Source organism: Lygodium microphyllum, chromosome 1 (assembly GCF_053477565.2).
Source record: "Lygodium microphyllum isolate KBCC chromosome 1, Lygodium_microphyllum_v1.1.10, whole genome shotgun sequence".
Taxonomy (NCBI): Eukaryota; Viridiplantae; Streptophyta; class Polypodiopsida; order Schizaeales; family Lygodiaceae; genus Lygodium; species Lygodium microphyllum.
The window spans coordinates 190,909,921-190,932,826 of record NC_141135.1 but is presented as its reverse complement, the minus strand read 5'-3'; the positions used below and the strand labels follow the sequence as shown (position 1 = coordinate 190,932,826).

General features: G+C 41.6%; 1 protein-coding gene across 1 annotated transcript in view; it reads right to left on the bottom strand.

The window, feature by feature from the left end:
- Window positions 1-5,942: 5,942 nt before the first annotated feature.
- Window positions 5,943-22,906, bottom strand: part of LOC148042101 (Ribosomal protein S24e family protein) — a 56,275-nt gene continuing 39,311 nt past the window's right edge. The window contains exons 5-6 of the mRNA XM_087685542.1: window positions 6,539-6,639; window positions 5,943-6,378 (exon numbers count right to left, since the gene is read on the bottom strand). Of these exons, the coding sequence (XP_087541668.1) occupies window positions 6,219-6,378; window positions 6,539-6,639 (261 nt within the window). The 3' untranslated portion in view covers window positions 5,943-6,218. The remainder of the gene's footprint in view (window positions 6,379-6,538; window positions 6,640-22,906) is intronic.

Genomic DNA, 22,906 nt, shown 5'->3' with positions numbered 1-22,906 from the left:
ATTATCTCTCATCCTTTTTATACAATGGGTCTAGGGTTTCCACCCTTTTTGGGCATCTAGCCCACGTTAATGACCTCTTGTCCACGGCCTTACATTACATGCACTTCAAGACTTAGGGGTGATTCGTTCATCTTGAATAAGAAACTTTAATGAGAAAGAGTTACAACTTGCATTAAATTGAGCCTATTGGCCTCAGTTATAGAAAGTATGTGCTTTGTTGCAAGCAAAAATAGAAAAAAAATGTAGAATAGCTACAAGTGTCTTTGCTTTATAAAACAAGTACAAATAGATTTTACCTAAAATAGACAAAAATTATAGAATAGTGTAAGTGTCTATGCTTTGTTTTTAGAGATCAAAGCCTCAAGTCATAGCCGAGCCCATTGACTAGCTTATATATAAAAGTGATTTTCTCTAGACTTTCACATTTGAGAAAAAAGGATCGACACCACTTCTTGCTCCTTTGGACTTACAAGGGCTTGCTTTCCTTTATTAGAGGGGAAGGATTTTAGGGGCTTGACATGTTTCTTTGCTTCCTCCTTTACGATCTTTTGTTCCTACTCGAATATCTACATAACAAATCCATGTATCAATAGCTTTATCAAACTTCTTATGTTGAAAGACCGCATTGTTCTTAGAAACCGTACTATCCATAGGAATGCACTTCTAATGTTATTCCACAATTATACAAGGGCAATCCTATTAGTTTCGCATCTTTTTGAGAAAATTGTTGACGATGGATAAGCATCATGATTTGGTATAGCTCTTGGTGGATCCTAATATTGACTAGTTAGTCTATGAAAAGGTGTGAAATTTTCTCCATAGCCATATTGCATCCAGAACACATCATATTACCTTTCCTTATCTTAGTAGCCTTTTTCATTAATCCACAAACCTTTGTGGTATAAACCTTTTTACTATATGAATAGTGAAAGAGATTATCATGATGGCATTGAACTAATACTTGCTCCTCTAAGCTCAAAGAAAAGAGTAGAGCATCTAAACATTTGATAAAACTCTAATGGATGAACTCATGGTATAAGGAAGAGTCCATAATACAACTTATTTCTTATCTAGAAGGAAGGTAAGACTTCACTTCATGGGCATAGAGTGAAGTACATGGGGTGCCACAAGTTATGTGAGACTAAATATAGAAAACACACTATCCTTGTGTCAGAAGTAATCGACCCTTAAAACCTAGAATCTTCAAAGACACATAGAATAAATAGTAGCATCCTTCAAACAACTAACATAATGCTTCAATGCTGAAAATATTGTGTACACAAACAAGTAAATAGGGTAGTGTCTCCTCTTCTTCTCTTCCTTAGTCTAATCTATTTTTCTTATTGAGTGAAAATTCCTTCCTTTTTCAAGAATACCTATTTTGTATTCCTTAAAGAAATCCCCCTTATAAATGATCACCTCTTTCTCTCTCTTAATATTCATCCTTCCACCTCTATCTCCCTCTCCCCAAAAACTAGCATGCCTTCTCCTCTTATTACTTCTTTATTCTCTCCTACTATCTCATGATTCATCCCTCTTCCCCCTTAAAAGACTCACACAATCTATTGAGAGATGGGCATGGAACTACCATTGTAAGACACCCATAAAGTCTATCCAGAGATGGCATGGCACGACCACTACAAGAAAGGAGCATAATTTTTGTAAAGACTAGAAACATGGCCTAAATTTGAAGGCTATCATGCATGTGTTTTGTTATCTTGCCTATCAAAGCAAGTCTAAAAATGTGTAGTTGTCAAGTGGCATGTCTTTTTAAAGATATTCTATATTATTTTCCATAAACATTATGCATGACATATCTAGAGTGTTATGTAGCTTAAGATTCAAACCACATAAATGCAAGGTATCCCTGAAAACATATATATCACATGAAACAATGGGCACCCTATCAAAATCACATGTTGGATGGAAATTCAATGGTCTCTCTTATAATATCTATGTGTTTTTAAGGTTTTGATGGTGGTGACCATTAAGAGACTACCTAATGTTAATTTTAAGAATTTGTATATGTATTTCTAGTATTTTTTGTTGCTTGTAGTGGGTGGTTTGTATAACATTGTAATACATAGCTTGTTCTTCTAGGTTGCTTATGAAATGTTAGAAGTTTTTGTTGTTTTCATTTTTATAACTTAGAAATGGTGTTATTTGTGAGTCTTTGGGTTTTTTAATTTTTTTATTTCTCTCAAAACATAAAAATTGTTATAAATGTAAATGTATAAAAGGAGTTCCAATTGTCGTTCATAATGCTCATGTATATTTGGAATCTAGCTTGTGTTTGTATCCTCCTCGTTTCTTTGATAATGAATCTATAATTTTAATCATTTCTTTTGATGCTCAAAATGCAAAGCAAACAATGAGATGGGTATGTACTTTGAAAAAGAATTGAAATCTAATACATGTAAGATGAAATGATTAACTTGGCATAGTTAGCACTCACAACTTATGCATTGTTCTTATTGTAACTCATTGTATGGGTTATTGTGTCCCACAAACAAAAGCTCCTCATTTCTTGAAATTTGAAATTCTTTTGTGATTTCTTGAGTACGTGCTCAAATTCTTTATATGTGTTGCTTGTCCTTAAAATTTTCATTTCATACATACTAATTATTCATACTATTCTTGTCATACACTTTTAAGTGTTTATTTCGATTTGGGACAAGTTCTTTGTGTAAGTTCATGGGAATGTTCAAGGTTATTTGGTATATTAACATTCTTAGTGGATGGGTTGTTTGTGATTTGTCGATGGTGTTATATGAGATGTATCAAGTGCAACTTCAAAGACCAAGTTTTGGCATATATTCCTTACTTATATAAATAACTATGATTTCCTCAATTGCTAGCATTTTATGGAGCATTCCATTGAGATAATTGATAAACTCATCAATTTCATATCCTACATTTATCCTATTTTATATTTCAATGTTGAAGCAACATTTCTTAGCTTACTTGTTTGTCTTTTAATTCTTGGCAAACATGATATTTAAAAATGACATCTAGCTATTGGGAATGGTTGTACTTTGCTTTCTCTTAAACATGGTTTAATGTATAGATTCCCTATAAAAGAGAAACCTTATCAATTGCACTAAGTTGTCAAGTTTGATATTATTGTGATGACGTTACGATTGTGTGGAACATAGTATTTTCCTATATTTGAGATTGTTGGATATCTTATTATTGGGTATGATTGTGATGTCTTAAACATGCATCAATCATATATGGATTTTCTCTACAAGAGAAACCATATCAAGAAGTCTCATATTATTGCGGCATTACAATTGTGACACCATACTTTCCCATATTTGAGATTGACTACCATCCAATTGTTGGGCATGGTTGCACTTTGGTTTTTATTAAACATGCATCAATAATGTAAAGATTTTCTCTATATAAGAGACCTTATCAATTATACTAAGTTGTCAAGTCTTATGTGATTGTGACAACATGACAACTTGTAAAACATATATATTTTTGTGTTCTATCTTAAACATGTGTCAATAATGTAAACATTTTCTCTAGAACAAAAACTTTGTCAATTATACAAGCTCTTAAGTCTCATATTTTTGTAACAATGTTACAACTCTACAAAACATGATATTTTCTTGTACTTGAGATTGATGGAAAATGTAAGGCAAAGGAGATTTATGTATCTTTATGTTTATGGTTGGCTAGTTTGTATAGACTATCATTGGTAATTCAATATACATTTCAATATATCATGTATAAATTGGCAATACCCTTGCACCAATTTTAACAATATGGAACGTTTATCTCCTTCCATCACCACCCATTAGAAATAAGGGGGGTAGTTTCAAATGGTTGAATTATTTCCTTCATAACTCATTTTTCATTTTTAATAGCTTTGTGTGATTGTCAATGTGGCATTATCATGCAAATATCGTGTAGAAATTATTTAATTTTCATAGTGTCCCTTACTTTCCGAGGTAACATTGTATGTTTTACCAAGCATGTTAGCTATAGCATACTAGCCATCTTAATCGTAAATATCATTTTCATTCTGTCCTTTCTTCTTTTATGCTTTCAAAATATTTTTGTTAGATCTTGTCAAGGTAGTTCCATACATTTTTGTCATTTCAAAACTCTTAAGAGCACACTTCTTACTGTGATTTTTGGTTTTGGTATAAAGTCCTCACATTCTTTGTGAAGGCAACATAATAATAATGCTTTTAGATCCAACTATGTGATAAAGTAGTATTCTGTAATTGCATGGCTTTGATTGCTTGAAATCAAGAAACATGATATCATAAATATTGTTATTAAGATGTATCATATCATGTGTAACAAATGAGTTGTATTCATGTCAAATTCATGGGTCTTATCAACACTGCCCATTTCAATATACACTTTTGTCCTATGATGGTAAGTAGCAAATTGTTCAAAAATAGGTTGCACAACATGAATCGACATCTAATTGTTCCAGCAATGTTAAACAACCCAAACAATTTAAGATCCCAAGATAGATCACAACGTTCAAAATGACAACACTTTGAAATCTTATGAAAGGATTACACACACACACACATAAATCAAGATAACTATAATTGCAACCACAAATTCTGCTCTCTCCCAAAACTTTAAAAGATCAAGTGCACTCCAAACAAGCTGGCATAGCTTGCCTAAGCAATTACTGCTCTTTCACTCTTTCGCATATTTTGCATTTTGCATATTTCCTTGTTAACATATGTATGCCTCGTTAGTATCCGTCCCACATTGTTCTCCCTTTTCCCTAAATTCTCTCTCCCTATCATGCAAAAGTAGCTCCTAGGGATAAGCTCTTGCCCTACCAAGATGTTCCTAAACACTTTCTTAGTTATCTTGGCATCACCACCCAAACCAAATTGGCAAAGCCCATGGGAGGAATACTTGTATCAACAAGTTTGTAACTATAAATAGAGAATGCGCTTTTGAAACTCACTTGCATAAGCGCTTGCATGTTGGATAGAGTTGGGAAAAACAAACGACAAAGGAGGCTAACGAAAATAAAAAGATTAAAGATAAAGTCACAAAAATAATGGCCAAAGCACAAGAGGAAATCGAAACGAGGAGACAAACAAGCAATGTATAACAAAAACCTTTTCAATTGTTAATGAGTTGTATTACAGAAAAAATATAGCATTCCATGCACATTTAAGCCAATTTTGGAAGAGAACGGTTCAAGTGGATGATACCATGGATAATTATCAAGCAAGGAAATAATCAAGCAGCTCAAGGCATGTAAGAGGAAGCCAAATTATAAAATCGATCAAAACCTGTCAAGGGAACAGAAATAAGGCTCAAGTGAAATCAAAGGTGGACTTGCACCAAAACTGAAATAAGGCTCAAGTGAAATCACCAAGATGAAGGTAGCTAGAAAGGTCAAATAAGCAATTCATTGAGGAGGCACAATAATCATAAAAGGAGTTCAAAAAGCTTGAGCTTTAGATTGCTTTTGGGTCATTATATATTAAGTTTTATCATTTTAGCACTTGATTTGGTCTGTGTGAATTAATCTTCAGATACCATAATGACACACGTTTACAAGTTCTCATTATACATGTGCAAACACACACAAACTTCTGATGCCATAACTATGTATAATAAGAGGCCTTTTGCTTGCTTTCAGCAGCATTCCTACTCTTACCACTTTCTCATGTACCAGCATGTGCAACCACCACGCCGTCAACTGGTTGAAACTCTAATATCGCCTCTTCCAACCCTGCTGGATGTCTTCATATGCCATAATCATTCTCTTTTTTGACATCCAAGGCAAGGACTGATAGATTCTCGATTCATTCACAAGTTTCTGTTATATATTTGCCAAAACATACACAGACTTCTATTGCCATAAAGTCACGTGTCTATTTAGGGAGTCCTTTACAAGCGGCCCTACAAGAGAACAGATAGAAAATTCGAAAAAATGCCCCTGCTCAGCATCAAGATTCTCTCGTGATTGATGTTCTTTTCCTTAAACAGCATTTTATGTCTGGGTCTTTATTAATCATTTCCAGAATATCATGGTTAACCTGCCCTATGCTGCCTGGAGAAGGAAGGGGAATACAAGCATGCATAGCTGATAGTCAGTTTGAAATCTAATAGAAGGACCAAATGCTAGTCAAGTTGTGCTAAGATAATCCCCTAAGTTGTCCTATACACTAACTAAAACATGGACCATGCCACTTAAAACTCTCTCTAGGGTTTAGCATCTACTGTATAAACCTTAAACTGACAGGGACATTTGCACAAAAATCTCCTGCCTTTTCTCGCATTGCCCGTAATGCTTCCAATTTTGAGGTAAAACCCACAGCCACATGAGTTGTGACAGATCGTCTATTGAGACCTCTATTCTGAACCTGATCATTGGAACTGCAAAAAACAGGAACAAGTAACATTAAAAACCTTGTGCAAAGAGCCCTTCTTTGAATGAAGGTAGATAAAAGAAAGTGTAACCTCATCAACAAAGCAGACCTGGAATCGAGCTGAGCATTCATGAACTCCAGTAACTTCAAGACAAGAAAAAACTTACACTTTGACAAAACGAATGTGCCTTGCATCATAGTTATACCCTTCGAAAAAACGCTCGACATCTTCAGTGTCTGTGCTAGGATGCACATTGTACATTACCAGCTGTCAAAAACCAACACATCAATACTTATCTTTCATTCTTAAATCCAAAAGGCAAAAACAGGAAATATACACAACATAAAAAGTAACCACCGAAAGGTGAAGCAACTTGAATAAGCTCATCTCCAATAAACTATGGAACTTCTGATGTTACAAACCCATAATCATCCTGATGGATATACTGGCAGAACCATGATTTAAGATAGACAAACAGCATACAAGTTAATCGACCAATCAGAATGTATGGCCACAATCTGTCAATGCACCTGCATAGCTTGCCTGCATAGTTGTTCCAATTTACAAAGATCATGTTACTAAAAAAGAGTGCAATGGAGTGTTAGAATGTGAACAGAAGCCAGAACATACGAACAGAAAACAGAACTCTAAAGAGCAACATGAAGGCAACAAAAAAAACCAGTACTAGCAATGAAGATGGCTGATACAAGGCAGCTAGCCTCTCCATCTGCCAGTGTATAGCTGAGATGAGGACGTTGCAAGTGTGAAGACAAGGATGGGAGGCAGAATGACTAAATTATTGGTTACCCAACTGACAAACTGTCCTATATAGCATGCACAATTTGGTTGACTGGCACAAAATGTGCAGGGGGACCACATAAGTTGGCCAAGCCCAAAAAGAACACACTAGAAAAATAACAAAAATGGACCTAACTTCATAGAAGAAAATGTTCCGCACTGACTCAGTGTAGGGCTTGCAATTAGAAGATGATTATGACTAATTGCACCCCTTTGAGCATTTAGGAGAAGTAAAAATCAGGAAGTTGCAAAAGCAACAGAAGAGCCTTTGTGAAGATGTATATCAGATTGTCCAGCATAGGAGAATATACATAACCAGACCATCTACCAATCTGAAGTAGAGGTTGTGGTCATAATCCCTCTAGGAAAACCCAGATACAAATGAAGAGGTCAATTTGCTGGTAGCAAGCTCAGGATGTTTGTTGCCCTGAGCCATAAAGCAAAATCTGGCCAGCAGTAGACCTGATCCTCTATTCTACGACAAGCTCCACATAGATCTCCTGCCGAAAAACAAGATTCAAGAAAGTTGACATCACATCCATCTAGTGAATGGCCACCTATGATGGGCATCCAATGCTATGGATGTCAGAGATTTGGTCATCCCCTGCGGGCAGAGTCATTCTGGGGTAGATAACAGATTTATGCATTTCCAGATCAGGTCAGGCAGATTTATACAGTCGCCAGCTGATCACAGCAGTTTTGGTCGTGCCAAGCAGTGCAGGCAGGTTGGGCAGAATGCCACATGGCAGGGCAGCATTTTCACTGCAGCTGAATATATTATTTTGTTGTTTATTGCAAGTGGACTGGTTTTACTGCAGTCTGCCAGTTTTTTAGTGGCCAACCTGCATTATTTGATTGTTTTTATTCGACCTATTTATAGGCTTGCTTACTCGGGCTCACACATCATTCATTCTAGGTGAGTGCAAGTGAGAGCTCTCTGGTCGATACCTTCAACAGCTGGATGTATAGATCTGCTTCCTTTATTCAACATTCATCCACTGCAGATTTATGCATTCTACTATCGCTTTCTCTCTCACTTCTCTTTGTGTTCATTCTCTTTTCAATCCAGTCATACGCTTCCACACCTACTGCACCTGACATGGTATTAGAGCAGTGTTGAAGGGCTGATTGACCATGGGCAAACCTGAAGAGGAGATTTCAGCACAACAAAAGACTGTGTTTTCAGCATTCGAGGGTGAACAGGAGGGCTGTGCATTGATACAAGGTCGATACCAACAAAGAAGCCTAGGAAACGAGCAAAGTTGCTGATTTTCTGCACGTCTTGCTTTACATGAAGGAGAAAAAGCTGTGGTTTTCAGCCTTTTGGTACAGATTTTGAGATTTCATCGCCTCCCAATGATGGAAGCAGGTTCAGGACCAGCGGATGAAGCCCTGGCATGCTGTGTTTTCAGAGTCAAAGGGGGCTGCCCATTGTTTTTGTGCATGTTATTCAGGTACCAATGTCTTCCAAACTTGACATGGAGTTCCAAGCTATTATGGACCATAAGGTCCCTATGTTACCAGCTCTTCCTCAAGATCAGAAACTTGATGGGGGGGCAGAGCTCATGACCAAGACCATAGACCACCCTACAACCCATGATTTATCAAAGCTTTCTTGTGATGAGAAAGTTGAGTTGGCGAAGGTATATGCACATTGGGACACGCTCAATGCTTGCATCCAATTGTTCCTATTTCTCTTGTGCACACCAATCCTTATATCCCACATAGAGCATTTGACCATTGCTAGAGAGAGGTGGCTGGAATTGGATCGATTGTACAATCGGATAATCCTAATTAAGCAAAGGGTCTCTGGAGATACAAATGCGCACATTGAACCCGTTTTGAGTCCACCTCCACGTGGAAGTATGTAAATAAGCTTCGACAATTGCAAATACAAGTCCAAAATGCAAGAAAGGGGAAACCTCAGAGGACATGGTGATAAGTCCTCTCTCATAATTACCGCTCCGATTTAATGCATTTTACTCCACCTTGATTGCTTCAAGGTGGACAGACACCCTAACTAGGACGAGTTGGTTCTAACAGTGTTGGATCAAGAGGAATGATTCAAAGGTTTAGAATGCTCCAAAGACACAAGTATTGTGGTCAGTGGAAGAAGGATTGCCCGGAGAAGGACAAGGAGGACACCAAGAAGGTAAAATCTATGAAGGACTTGAGAGTTGTGGTGGCTCCTTCATCAGCCACCTCTCCATTTGAAGGTGATTGAGGATTTGACACCGACGGCTTCTGATGCAACAATCATGGCCCCACAACCTCATGAGTGGATTGTGGACAATGGTGCTTCCCACCACATGACTCCTACAAATAGTATTGCCCATATACATCAATGCATAAGTAAATCTATTAGCAAGTCATTCCCTCTACAGCCGTGGGCAGAGCAGTACGGCCAGAGTGCAGTCGCAGAGGATGTCACGTCAGCAGGTCGGATAGGGTGCCACATGGCACAATTTGCAGCAATCGGACAGATTTATGTCAATCAGCTGCATTTAATGCAGCCGACCTAGTATTTTTTGACCTTTTCTTTTCTGCTTTATATAGCAGTCCCTCAGCACATTGTGATCATATTCTGATCTTGAGATCTGTTGGCTGAGACAAACTGTGGTCGAGCTGACGAAGATCGAGATCATCAAGTCAGAGAAATACGCAAATATTTCCTCTTCCCCCTTGTGTATTTCTGCACTCTTATACAGCATAATACACTGCAGATTTTCTGCGTTTACACTATCTCCTTGTCTTTCTCTCTCTTCTCTCTGTATTCACTCTCTCTCAGTCTTTGTCCTACGCTTCCGCATCGCTACACTCTAACATGGTATCAGAGCAGTGAAGATGGACTGACTGAGGACTGAACCTATCTGAAGAGGAGATTTCAGTGCGACACAAAGCTGTGTTTCTAGGATTCGAGGGCAAGCCGGAGGGCTGCACATTGGATCAAGGCTGAAGCGAGCATGGGCGTGCGGGAAAGGAGTCTAATCGGTGAATTTGCTGCAGGTTATTGCTATTCGACAGGCAAGAAGGCTGCGTTTGAGGCCTTCCATTGCAGATTTTACCTTTTCATTGCCTCCGGCGGGTGAAGACGGTTTGGGCAACGGAGGAACCAGCCCTAGAAGGCTGCATTTTCACAGTCAGAGGGGGCTGATTTTGTGTTTGTGCAGGTATTGTAGGTTAACATGTCTACAGAGACTGATTTGGAGTTCCAGGTGATCATGGACAGGAAGGTGGATGTCCTACCAGCTCTTCCATCGGATCAAACGCTTGATGGTGACAATTACCGCATCTGGTGGGTGATGATGTTGGTCATTTTGGAGTCTTATGATTTGGCGGAACTGGTGATGGAGGAGATTAACAGGCCCTCGGTGAGGGATGTGTCCAAACTCTCTTCCAATGCTCGTGCGGAGTTGACCAAGGCCCAGTCTCATTGGGAAAAACTCAATGCCAAGATTCGATCTTTTCTGTTTTTGTCTTGCACCACAGTCGTGATAGCTCACAACGAGCACTTGACAGCGGCTCGTGAGATATGGCTGGAGCTCTGACCAGATGTACAACCGGATGACCCTGATGAAGAGGGTTTCTTTGGAGGTGCAAATACAAACCTTGTCCATTAATAAGTCTTCTTCGCTTTGGGAACACATCAACAAGCTTTGACAGCTTGAGATGTAGATTCAAAATGCGGGGAAGCCTATTTCCTCCGAAGACATGGCGATCACTTTATTGTCCTAGTTGCCGCCACAATTCGGTACCTTTTATTCTGCTCTTATTGCATCAGGGTGGGAATCGACTCTTCGGTGGCAAGAGTCGGTTCCTATCGTCTTGGACCAAGTAACAATTGAAGGGACAGAATGCTTCCAAATCAGAGGCATTGGTTGGTCAAGCCTCTCAGAAGAAGGGGAAAGACCAAAAGAAGGAGGAGGACAACAAATCCCAGAAGGACAAGGAGAAGGAATCGACTTGCCATATTTGTGGAAAGACTGGTCACTGGAAGAAGGATTGCCCAAACAAAGACAAGAAGAATACCAAGAAAAAGGACACAAAGGATTTTGGAGCGGTGGCTGCACCCTCATCAACTGCTTTTCTACACTTAGAAGTCATTGAGGACTCTACACCGAAGACTTCTGATGCTGCAATGACAGCTCCCTAGGCTCGAGAGTGGATTGCGGACAGTGGTGCCTCACAGCACATAACTCCTGTTGGTGTTGCCCATTTGTGACCCTCGCGTGGACAGATTCTCATTGGAGACAGCTCTTCTGTGTCTATTGCTACGCGAGGTGAGATGTAGCTTATTCCATATGGACGTGGTGGTACCCACACTTCTGAGGTGTTGCATGTGCCAGGTTTGGGGTATCATTTTCTTTCGGTCCATAAGATTTGAGCTCTTAGCCTCTTGGTAGAGTTTGACAGCTACAAATTGAAGTCTTCTTCAGCTCTTACTTCTTTTCTTCTTACTTCTCAGACACAGTCCGAGCTATGGCGTGCTCGGTTTGGCCACCTGAACCATGAGTACCTTCAGAAGGCATCGCGAGGGTCGTTTGTTTGAGGATTGCCGGACATAGTGGTGAGCCATCAGCCATGTGTCTCTTGTATTCATGGGAAACTGGATCAGGATGCGATTCCCAACAAAGCTTCTAAGCGGACTATTCACCCATGAAGCTTGTATCTATGGATCTTTGTGGCTCGAGGAGGACCAAGTCCTTGAAAGGGAGCTTGTACTTCATGTTGATCGTAGATGACTACAGCAGGATGACTTGGACCTATTTATTGACTTTGAAGTCGAAGGCTTTCTCTCACTTTAAGGATTGGCTTCTCTTTGAAGAGAATCGTTCTGGCCGCGACTGAAGACCTTGCGTTTAGACAAGGGAAGTGAATTTATGTCTAATGAGTTTGCTCATTTTTGTGCAGATAGGGGCATTCACCACGAGTTTGCTAACACCAACACTCCCCAAGAGAATGGCATTTTGGAGCGGAAGAACCGAAGTGTGATCGAGATGGCGTGCACCATGATGGAGCATCGACAGACACCTCAGTTTCTATGGGCCGAGGTAGTGGCTACCGTAGTTCACATCCTCAATCAATCTCCCACTTTGGCCGTTGACAAGATGACACCTTTTGAGGCTTACTTCGGGACTAAGCCTGATGTCTCTTATTTCAGGATCTTTGGGTGTGATGCTTATGTGCACATTCCGAAGACGCAGCATGATAAGTTCGAGGCGGCTTCCTGACGACAGGTTTTTCTTGGCTATAGCTCCCAATCCCAAGGTTATCATTTGTTTGATCCCGTCAAGCGAGATGTCTACAGAGGGGGGTGAGGAAGTTCCGACCACATAGGGGAGTGAGGAACATCTCGTCCTGGGAGATCCAGGGGAGAGTTGGGCTCCCGCGACAGTTCCTTTGAAGCCACAGTCTCTTGATGGAGATTCTTCTTCAAATTCAGAGTCTTCTCTTCCACAAGCCACCCCCGAGGAGCTTCCGCCAGTAGATGTACCGGAGTCTTCAGCAGATGGAAAGCAACGAGGAGAGATTCGTCCTCCTCCTCATTGGGCCCGTGACACACTTCAAGATTCAGGGATCGAGGGGGTTCCTAAGGAGTGGGAACCGCAGGATGGACCGTGGAGGTCACAGAGGACCCAAGCACATTCTCTAGAGCTTGTTTGCTGACCCGTGTTATGCAGAATCATGAGCCCACTTCAGTGAAGGAGGCTTTGCAATCTGATCATTGGCAGAAAACCATGGAAGCTGAGTTGGAGGCTATTGAGAGGAATGGCACTTCGTCTCTTGTGCCTCATCCCTCTCACAAGAAGGTGATTGGTGTCAAGTGGGTCTTCAAGACCAAGTACCTTAGCAATGGTTCTTTGGACAAGCACAAGGCTCGCCTTGTTGCTAAAGGTTTTGCTCAGCGCCCAAGCATTGATTTCCATGATACTTTTGCACCTACTGCTCATATGGCGACTATTCGAGTTGTTCTTGCCTTGGTTGATCATAGGAGATGGCCTGTCTATCAGCTCGATGTGAAGTCGGCCTTTCTCAATGGTGACTTGCAGGAGGAGATCTATGTTGAGTAACCTCCTAGCTTTGGATCCTCGGATGGGAAAGTTTACAGGTTGAAGAGAGCCTTGTATGGCCTCAAGCAAGCTCCGCGTGTATGGAATGAGAAGATTGACTCGTTTCTTCAGTTGAAGCTAGGATATCGGCGCTCCAAGGCTGCTCCCTAGCTTTATGTGCACACTTCTAAGGTTGGTCGTGTGTTGTTTGTGTTATATGTTGATGATTTGATTCTGACAGGAGATCATGCACAGAAGGTCCAAGAGACCAAGACAACTTTACATCAGGCATTCGAGATGACGGATTTGGGGCTTCTTCATTTCTTCTTGGGTCACGAGATTTATCAGTCTCAGATGGGGAATTTTCATCTCTCGGCACAGGTACATTCAAGAGCTCTTGGTGACTTTTGAGATGGAGACTTGTCAGCCCATTACTACTCTTATGGATCCAAATTGGAAGGCCACTTCACACTCAGATTCTCTCGTGACGGATGCATCACGCTACCGTCAGTTGATTGGATTCTTGATTTGGCTTCTCAAACCTCGTGTTGATCTTTGTTTTGCTGTGGGTCTTTTGGCAGGGTTCATGACTGAACCCAAACAGGCGCATTGGCAGGCTGCCTTGAGGATTCTTCGATATTTGAGGGGGACTTCTGACTTAGGGATTTCTTATTCCGCAAGTACAGATGCTTTTGATCTGGTTCTTGCAGGTTGGAGTGACTCGCATTGGGCTGGCAATGTAGATCACCGACGGCCTACTGCCGGCTACTGTTTTACCTTGGGTACAGGTATTATCTCTTGGAGTAGCAAGCAACAGCCCACAGTAGCCCTTTCTTCTATTGAGGCAGAGTATCGGGCTGAGTCTTCCACCACATGTGAGGTTGTGTGGCTTCGGAGATTGTTGGAGGAGCTTAGCTGCCCCCAGGCTCGTCCTACTCTTCTGTGATGTGACAACGAGAGTTGCATTGCCTTGGTGCAGATCCTGTATTCCAAGCCCGGACGAAGCACATTAAGACCCAGTATCACTTCATTCGGGAGAAGCTTCTAGATGGGACCATTGATGTGGAGTACTGCAAGACGGAGGATAATCTTGCAAATTTGTTCACGAAGGCACTTCCCCAGGCTCTTCTTCAGCAACATTCTAGATCCCTCAGTCTTCTCCCCTGTCCAAGATCTGAGAGGGGGTGTTAGTGAGTCATTCCCTGTACAGCCATGGGCAGAGCAGTACGGCCAAAGTGCAATCGCAGAGGATGCCACATCAGCAGGTCAGACAGGGTGCCACATGGCACAGTTTGCAGCAATCGGACAAATTTATGTTAGTCGGCTGCATTTATAGCAGTCCCTCAGCACATTGTGATCATATTATGATCTTGAGATCTATTGGCTGAGACAAACTGTACTCGGGCTGACAGAGATCGAGGTCATCAAGTCAAAGACATATGCAGATATTTCCTCTGCCCCCTTGTGTATTTCTGCACTCTTATACAGCATACTACACCACAGATTTTCTGCGTTTACACTGTCTCCTTTTCTTTCTCTCTCCTCTCTGTGTTCACTCTCTCTCCGCCTTTGTCCTACGCTTCCGCATCGTTGCACTCTGACAAAATCCTCATTGGTGACAGCTCTTCAATCCCTATCAAAGGCAAAGGTATTGCCCATATGCATCTTGAGGATCCAGCATCACTGCAGGAGGAGATTGCTTCACTACCAAATTTGCCCATTGAGTCAACACCAGTGGATGTTTCATAGCCTTCCTCAACAACGACAAAGTGACGAGGGGAGTATTGGCCTTATCCTCATTCGGCGCATAATACATTCATGTGTTGTAATTAAGTTGTAATCAGGGATCTACTACCCTATCCGAGGAGGAAGGCTAGTTACAGCAGATGCGTTACATTGCTTAGGCACGAGAGGATCTCACGAATCGGGTGGAAGGAAGAGCATTGAGGACGAAGACTACTTCAGTGATCTGTAAGTTTCTATTGGATGATATTATTTGTAGGTATGGCTTTATTGGGAAAATTACAGCAAATAGAGGTAAGTAGGACGTTGATGAGGCAAGGGAGTTTTTCTCTCGCCTTGGCATTAAACTTGCTCTGACTTCAGCATATAGTCCAAAAGGCAACGAGAAGAGCCAAAGAGGCCATCCATCGATTGTGAAAGCCTTGGCCAAAGCATGCAATGGACGGGTCAAGGAGTGGCCTAGATTGTTGCCCTACACTTTATAGGCCGATCACACTACCCACAGTGTGACCACAGGTTATATGCCAGCTGAATTGATGTATGAACAAAGACCAGTCATGCCTACAAAGACTTGCACTCTCACTTCGAGTGCTTTATCGTGGCAATAGGATGAGATGACTAGAGAGGATCTTTGGGCTCTTCGTATTCGTCAGTTGGAGAGGAGATCTAAGGATATTGAGAGAGCTGTCCAGAAGCTCAAAGAGGCCAGAATTCACAGCAAATACCAATTTGATAGCAGACACAAATTGAGACCTAGAGAGATTGAGGAGGGAGATTGGGTATTGGTCTACGACAGCAGTCTAGATAACCAGCACAATGCTATCCGCAAGGTTTCAAGACGATGGTTTGGGCCTTATTTGGTGCAGCATGTCCATGACAATGCTACGTATTCCTTAGCAGAGCTTGATAGTACGGCCTTGTAGATACCGATTGCAAGAAAGAGAATCAAACTGTTCAAGAGGAGAGATGATGCAACCTATGCAGTTGAGGAGTTGAATGATGAGTTTTATGATGAACTTGAGGAAGGAGATGATGTAGACGAGGATGTGGATATTGCAGATGATTTTACAGAAGATGAGGAGATCGCATTGACCGTCAAGCTTGGCGATGATGAGGATGGGTAGTTGTGGCCTATCCAAAGGATATGCACGTTAGGAGGGAGCGGATGTCATGACGCTACGCATCCACCACTGAAAACCTGAGGGCGGAGTTTTTCGCCAAGAATTTGAACTCATTAGTCAACGTCATTAGGAATTTGTTGTCCATTGTGTGTGTCTTTTTGTTTGCCGTTCAGTTTGAAAACTTGATTGCTTAGTTCCATTGATGGATGTTGTGCGGAAGTCCTCCATGTGAAAGCTCTCGATGTAGCCTATGTTGGGACAACTTCAAGATGATGTGGACAATGTGACAATATCATTAGCAGAGAAGGAGCTAATAAATCTAAGCATCAAGAAGTATATATTAGCATTTGGGAAGCCATGTCTTCATTTATGAGCTTTCCTACTTTATGGTCTTGAATACCAACATGCTTGGGACCCTTAGCAAAGGGTATCCATTGATCTTAGGCTTGTGTGCAATCGAGAAAGTGGAGGAGAAAGCAAAGCTTCTTGTCTTGCCTCGTGGAATATATGGAGGAGACACGGTCTTAACACCTAACTCAAGCTTTACACAGGCATGCTTTTAGTGCATGCCTCCAAGCTTAACAGAAAGAGAAGGCTAATATTAGATGGAAAAAAGGAAGCGCTAATGGATAGTGCTTTTTGGAGGAGGATGATTAGGATGGCCTCTTTTGGGCTTACCATCACGGTTCACGCTAGAGTCGATATACTTGGATGATATTGATCCAACTTGCAAAGTGGTATTGCAAGGAGCTGTGTGAGATGAGAAAGAAAAGCTCATAATCATTAGGGCCTATGGATATTCACAAAGGAGGGAGGGACATGCGACATCTGGTAGAACCTCCAACAGAAAGAGTGCTATTAGTGTGTTGTTGTGGCAACGTGATCTGAACTGCAACAACAAACGACAAATCTTCGAAGTTGGTGGACTACATAACCGGGGTCTGATGAGTCTATGGTGGCAACAAGCTCAAAATGTTGCTAAGCTATGTCGACAATTTACCAACTGGGGATGAAGAAGGCTTATATTATGCTTTTTGGGTAGAACCAATTTCAAGATACTCCCTGTGCAGCTAGGTGGCAAAGAGGGTCAGGTTCTCAGGAAAGAGTATGAGGAGGTCCCAATTCCAAAACATTTGATGGTCGGGACAAATGAGGAGTTGTTTGATTATATTGCTGCTGAACTAGCACAATTTGTTGCAACTGAGGGTGAAGGTTATCATCCTAAAAGTGGACAGCAGCGAGAACTTGGGTTCACCTTCTCCTTTCCTGTAAAACAAACATCTATTGATTGCGAATCCCTCATCAAATAGACTAAAGGTTTTACAATCTCTGATGGGGTTGGAAAAGATGTTGTGCGGGCCCTACATGATGCTATAAAAAAAAGGAAGTTGCTGGAACATGGTATTTGAAGCAAAAGGGAAAAAAAAATTGAATGCTCTTGATAAAGAGATTACAAAGAGTCTATTTTGCTAAAGCATATTGGTCTTGGCTTGGAAGTTGACAAGTTCGTTTGCAAGCTGCTAAAGATCTATTTACTTGGAGAACTTGGCTTGGATTCTTAAGGACAAGCACTTGAATTTGGGATTTATTCATGACTAGAAACTCTTGAACTTCATTGAATACTCGACTTGGCATTTATGGCTATGGGTTTAGCTCTCTTGATTGAGCTTTGGTTTTGTAATCTGGCTTTGGATTTGTACTTGGAATAGGACTGCAATATACTAGACCTTTGCGATCAAATCTAGTGTCTTGAATCGATCTTGATCTTACTTCCATCTTGCATAGCGTCCTTGCGACAAGCAACTTTTGTGAACACCCGCACGTATTCCGTGCAACAACGCTTGGCTCGCGAACTGTAGTCGATTTCCCGCTGCCTGCCGGTGTACTTGTTGTCTACCCATCTCGTCGACACTGAGCCCATCACATGTCATTGAGCCTAGTCGCGTGTTGCTTGAGCCTAGTCACATGTCACCTGGTCATTGAGCCTAGTCGCGTGTTGCTTGAGCCTGGTCACATGTCGCCTGCAGCAAGCGTTGGCAAATCTGCCGCCCGTCCCCTGCTCGCTACACTTGTTGGTCTGACTGCCTCTCCTACACCTATTGAATGTGGACAACTACTGCCAACACCTCTCAAATGAGGTCGCCTAACTACACAGAGAGAATAGAGAGCAGTAGAGAGGAGAGTGAGCACAACACTTGATATTCGGTACAAAGACTAGTGTACCACTTTTTAGGTTTTGATAATATATATAAACTACAAGAAGTGTAAGGGTGCATTCATACCCAAACACTGTAAAAGGCACGGTGAGTCTTTATTCCCAATATTCGGATCCCACAACTGCAAAACCAATGGGCTATTATACATACACCTCTTCTTGAAGTTTCCCATGTAAAAATGCAGTCTTTATATCAAGCTGGTACACAGTCCATCCATAATCGGCAACCAAAGCAACCATAGACTGAATGGTAGTCATGCAGGATGTAGGAGCAAATGTCTCCTCATAGTCAATGCCTTTCTTCTGTGCGTAGCCTTTGGCCACAAGCCAGGCCTTATATTTGCCAATGGATCCATATGCATTCCTTTTCAGCTTATAGACCCACTTTGTACCAATGGCTTTCTTCCCAACAAGCAAAGACACCGAATTTCATGTTTGATTCTTTATGATAGAATCAAACTCAACTTGCATTGCTACCATCCAATGCACACTATGTTGTGCAATCTCAAAACATTCAAGCTCCTCATCATCAAGTGTATCTACAATCAAAAGGCATGACATTCTTTAATGTCTTTGCAAGGTACCTGTTAAAAACACGGCAAGCACACATACTTGCTTCCATCCAAAAACTATGTGGCAAGCTCTTTGCTTTCAGTATACATCTGGCCATCTCCACAAGTGACGGATTCTTGCTCTCTGCAAACCCATTCTACTATGGAGTATAAGCAATAGTGTACTGATGGACAATACCTTTCTACTTCAAAAAAGAATTCAGCATAGAAGACATGTATTAAGAATTCAGCATAGAATACATAGAAAAGTAAGTGGCTCTAGGAAAATCCTCATGGTGAGGTTCAAGGCTATATGAAAGGCCAAATACTGTAGAGTCCAAAGGGCGCGAAGGTCGAGACACGCAGTGCTTACTAGCAACAAAGAGAGTGAGAGAGAGTATAGAGTAGTCAAGAGAGAGAACATGATTTTTGGGTACAATGACGAGTGTGCCACTTTAGGTTTTTAGATAGATATATATATGAAGTACAAGTGCAAAGGATGTGTTTACACCCGAGCACATTTAAAAGGCACAAGGACCTTTATTCCCAACAACCTCTCACCTAAAGGCAATGAGCCTTAAGAGGAGAAAAGAATCAACTAAGTCTAGCTATGTACAAAGTTGAAATACATATATCTATCCAACTCCCATGATCTGTCGGTATAGTTATCAGGTACGATACCGTACGGTACGATAAAATACGGTACTAATTGGTACCTTATGATTTTATAAGGTACAATATGATATTAGTACGAAAAAAAAATTAAGATGATTTTTTAAATAACAAAATCATAAAACATTAAATGATAGATCATAGAATACATGTTTAAAGTGGAACTAGCCATTTCATTATAAAATAAGATGAATACATGATGGGTGGCCATCACAGTCGCATGGGCCACGCAAAACATGCGATACAACTACAGTCTACAATCTAGTATATCTGATACAAAAAAAAAGAGAGACCTATGTCATATGAATCTATGATGAGGCATCACTATCATCATCATTATCATCATCAAAACCATCTAAGTGCTCGTCAAGAAAGTCTGAAGATGACTCCTCGACATCCAATGATGAGACACACTCATACTCATCCTCACTGATGAGGTTACCATCATCATCAAATGATGGCTCCCTAGGTGGCGACTGTGTAGGCAAGGGGGGGATATCATCATGAGGCACAAGATGTGAGCTACTAGAGCCCCGCCTTACATATGTCTGCAAGCCACTCGAACCACCCCTCCTTGATGATGAAGGGCATCGAATGACCATGCCCCTGCTACCACCTACTCGAACTCCTCGCCCACGAGCACGCTGACTGCGAGTGTCACGAATATCTGCTGCTATAAACTCTCTATAGAGCTTTGCGAAAATCATCTCCTCCTCCTCCTCCACCTCCTTATGTATACTCGGAAGAGTGTCGCCCTAAATGTATCAACATTCACCTACACAATGCAGTGATGCATGTAAGATTGATCATTGATCATTAGAAATGCTAAAGTCTAAATTGTAAAGAATAAAGTTTAAACTTCAATGTTTAAAGTTTAAAAGTTAAAACAACAAATTTTAAATATTATGGTTAAGTGTTTAAACTTTACTTGCTTTGGACTACCCATGCTCATCATAGCTCTCATCATGCGTAAGTTAGTGCGGCAATAGGCTAGCCGCTCTAACTGTCATGTGCTAAGCCGATTATGAATCTTTGTGTGAATGAGAGAATAAGCACTCCAGTTTCTCTCACATGCATCCGCAGAGCAATCTTGGGCAAGGACCCTCATGTCTAAGGGCTGAAGGGTCTCTAGTACGTATCCAAAGTTTTGCCACCAAAATAAAGGCTTCACAAGTGACTCTCTCCTCCAACAAGTGGAAGAAGCAAAAGCCACATGTCCTCTCTGATCTGCATAGCATCCTAGCTTCTCTAGCACTGCATTGTGGTCATCCACATGGACCACACGAGTTAAATAAGCAAGCTAGTTTGAACGCAACTCTCTATCATCCATGACCGCCGGTGACTTGTAAGCCGGATGTACCAATGTGGCAAAACCATGGATGGGCTTATGCATCCACGCCCATCTCCTCTCTGCTATCTCTAAAACATGTACATGCTATGTCTCTGTGATCATTGTACAAGCAGGTGCCTCTGCCAATGCCACTCTAAAGAAGTGAACGAGAAGACCCATGGTGGACCCCTCGCCATCACTCATATATAACACTCTATAAAAGGGAGTCACGACAATGAAAACAACATGGACTTTTTGCCAAAACTACTCATTAGGGCACAAGCGCTGCATGGCTTTGGCCTCCTCTGTCTCATGCTCATCCCACTCATTCCATAGAGTAGATACCACTGTCTGGCACAAGGCGGACTGCACCTCATAAAGGGGCTCCAACAACAACCACATGTAAGCAAAGCGAGTAGAAGAAAGCTTCTTCAACTCTAGTGTGCTATGCTCACAATACATCGCAAGCATCTTTACCTTTACTGTGAAGAATGTGACAATTGATGTAGCTTTACGGACCACCCTGTTCACCCACTTAAGCTTTCCAATGTCCTCCATGAGCAAGTCCAAACAATGACTTGCACATGGAGTTGACACAATCGTAGGGAACTCAACCTCTAGCAAGCGGCCCATGCGTCGACAATTCGATGCATTGTCGGTAACAACTTGCATCACATTTGAGGGGCCCACCTACAACCACAACTTACAAATTACAAGTTATGTATAAATTGAATTTCAATCATAAATCATGATATTATCATAATGAAAGAAAGTGAAACAAATTTAAAACGCAAATTGCAATGCATACCTCAATGATAGCTTGTCGAATGTGGCGCTAGATGAATGCGGCCGTCGTTTTCCTCCCCCTCTTGCCGGTATCTACAGCCCGCAAAAAGTAAGTGCCAAGTGGACATGAGACGAGTATGTTGATAATGCCCCATTTCTCACTATCACTCCATCTATCAATAAGAATGGAGCAACCATATTTTATCCATGTGGCCCGAATAGAATCAAGGGCTCTATCAATCCTCTCCTCCTCTTCATCAATCTTTCTCACCCTCATGTCATTGTATGTGACACCAGTCTATCCTTCACATGGATCCACATTGGCAATGGCTTTTACCATCTTCTTCCATTGCTCTTGCTTTAGGACATTGAATGCAAGATTGTACACAATCACCGTGCGTTCAATATCCGCAAGTCGTTGTCTTTCTCTAAGAAAGGCAACCGATCCACGTACATGACTGAGAGCTTGAGATAGAGACGATTGTCTCTCCGACATCGCATAAGCCTCCACTCTTTGTCTTTTACAGGATCCAGATACAGATGTGGAACCCCCACCACCAATACTAGAGGCCTCTCCCGCATCAGTTAAAGATACGCCCACATTGGATGCTTTCTCGTTAGTAGACATAGGAGTTGGTGCCGATAAGCCACTTCCTCCTCCTCTCGTGGATCCCCCTATCATCTTGGCGAGAATCTCCTCCGCAATGTTTGGAGGGATCTCCTTGCATGGAGCAACTTGCCCCCTGTCTTGGAAAGATGTTGGAGAAGCCAAGTTGCACCACTTGAATAGTGCTTCCCGCAATACTTGCATGTCCAATGGTGGGAGTTGGTGTCCCTCTCCACATGGATCGCATGCAAATTGAAGGCCCCGTGCTTCTCACGAGTCATGGTGCCGATGACGAATAAAGAGGCCTGAGAGAGAGAGAGAGAGAGAAAGAGAGAGAGAGAGATGCATGAGTCTCGACTCTTGAAAGTTGAGAGGGAGACTTGAGAGGCCTGAGGATTGGGGTAAAGTTGAAAGAGCAAGAGTGAGAGAGGAGATGGGAAATGAGAATGGCAAATGCTTTGATAGGGTGCACTGTGCGCGATAGAGGGGATGGGAGATGAGATTAAAGAATAGCAAATGCTTCGATAGGGTGCAAGAAAGAGGAGATGGGAGATGACTCGTGAGATTCAAGAATGACAAATCACACGTCCATTCAAGAATCGAGCAACGAGATCCAAGAGAGGAAGATAGGAATGGTAAGTCACAAGTGCTTGCTGAATTG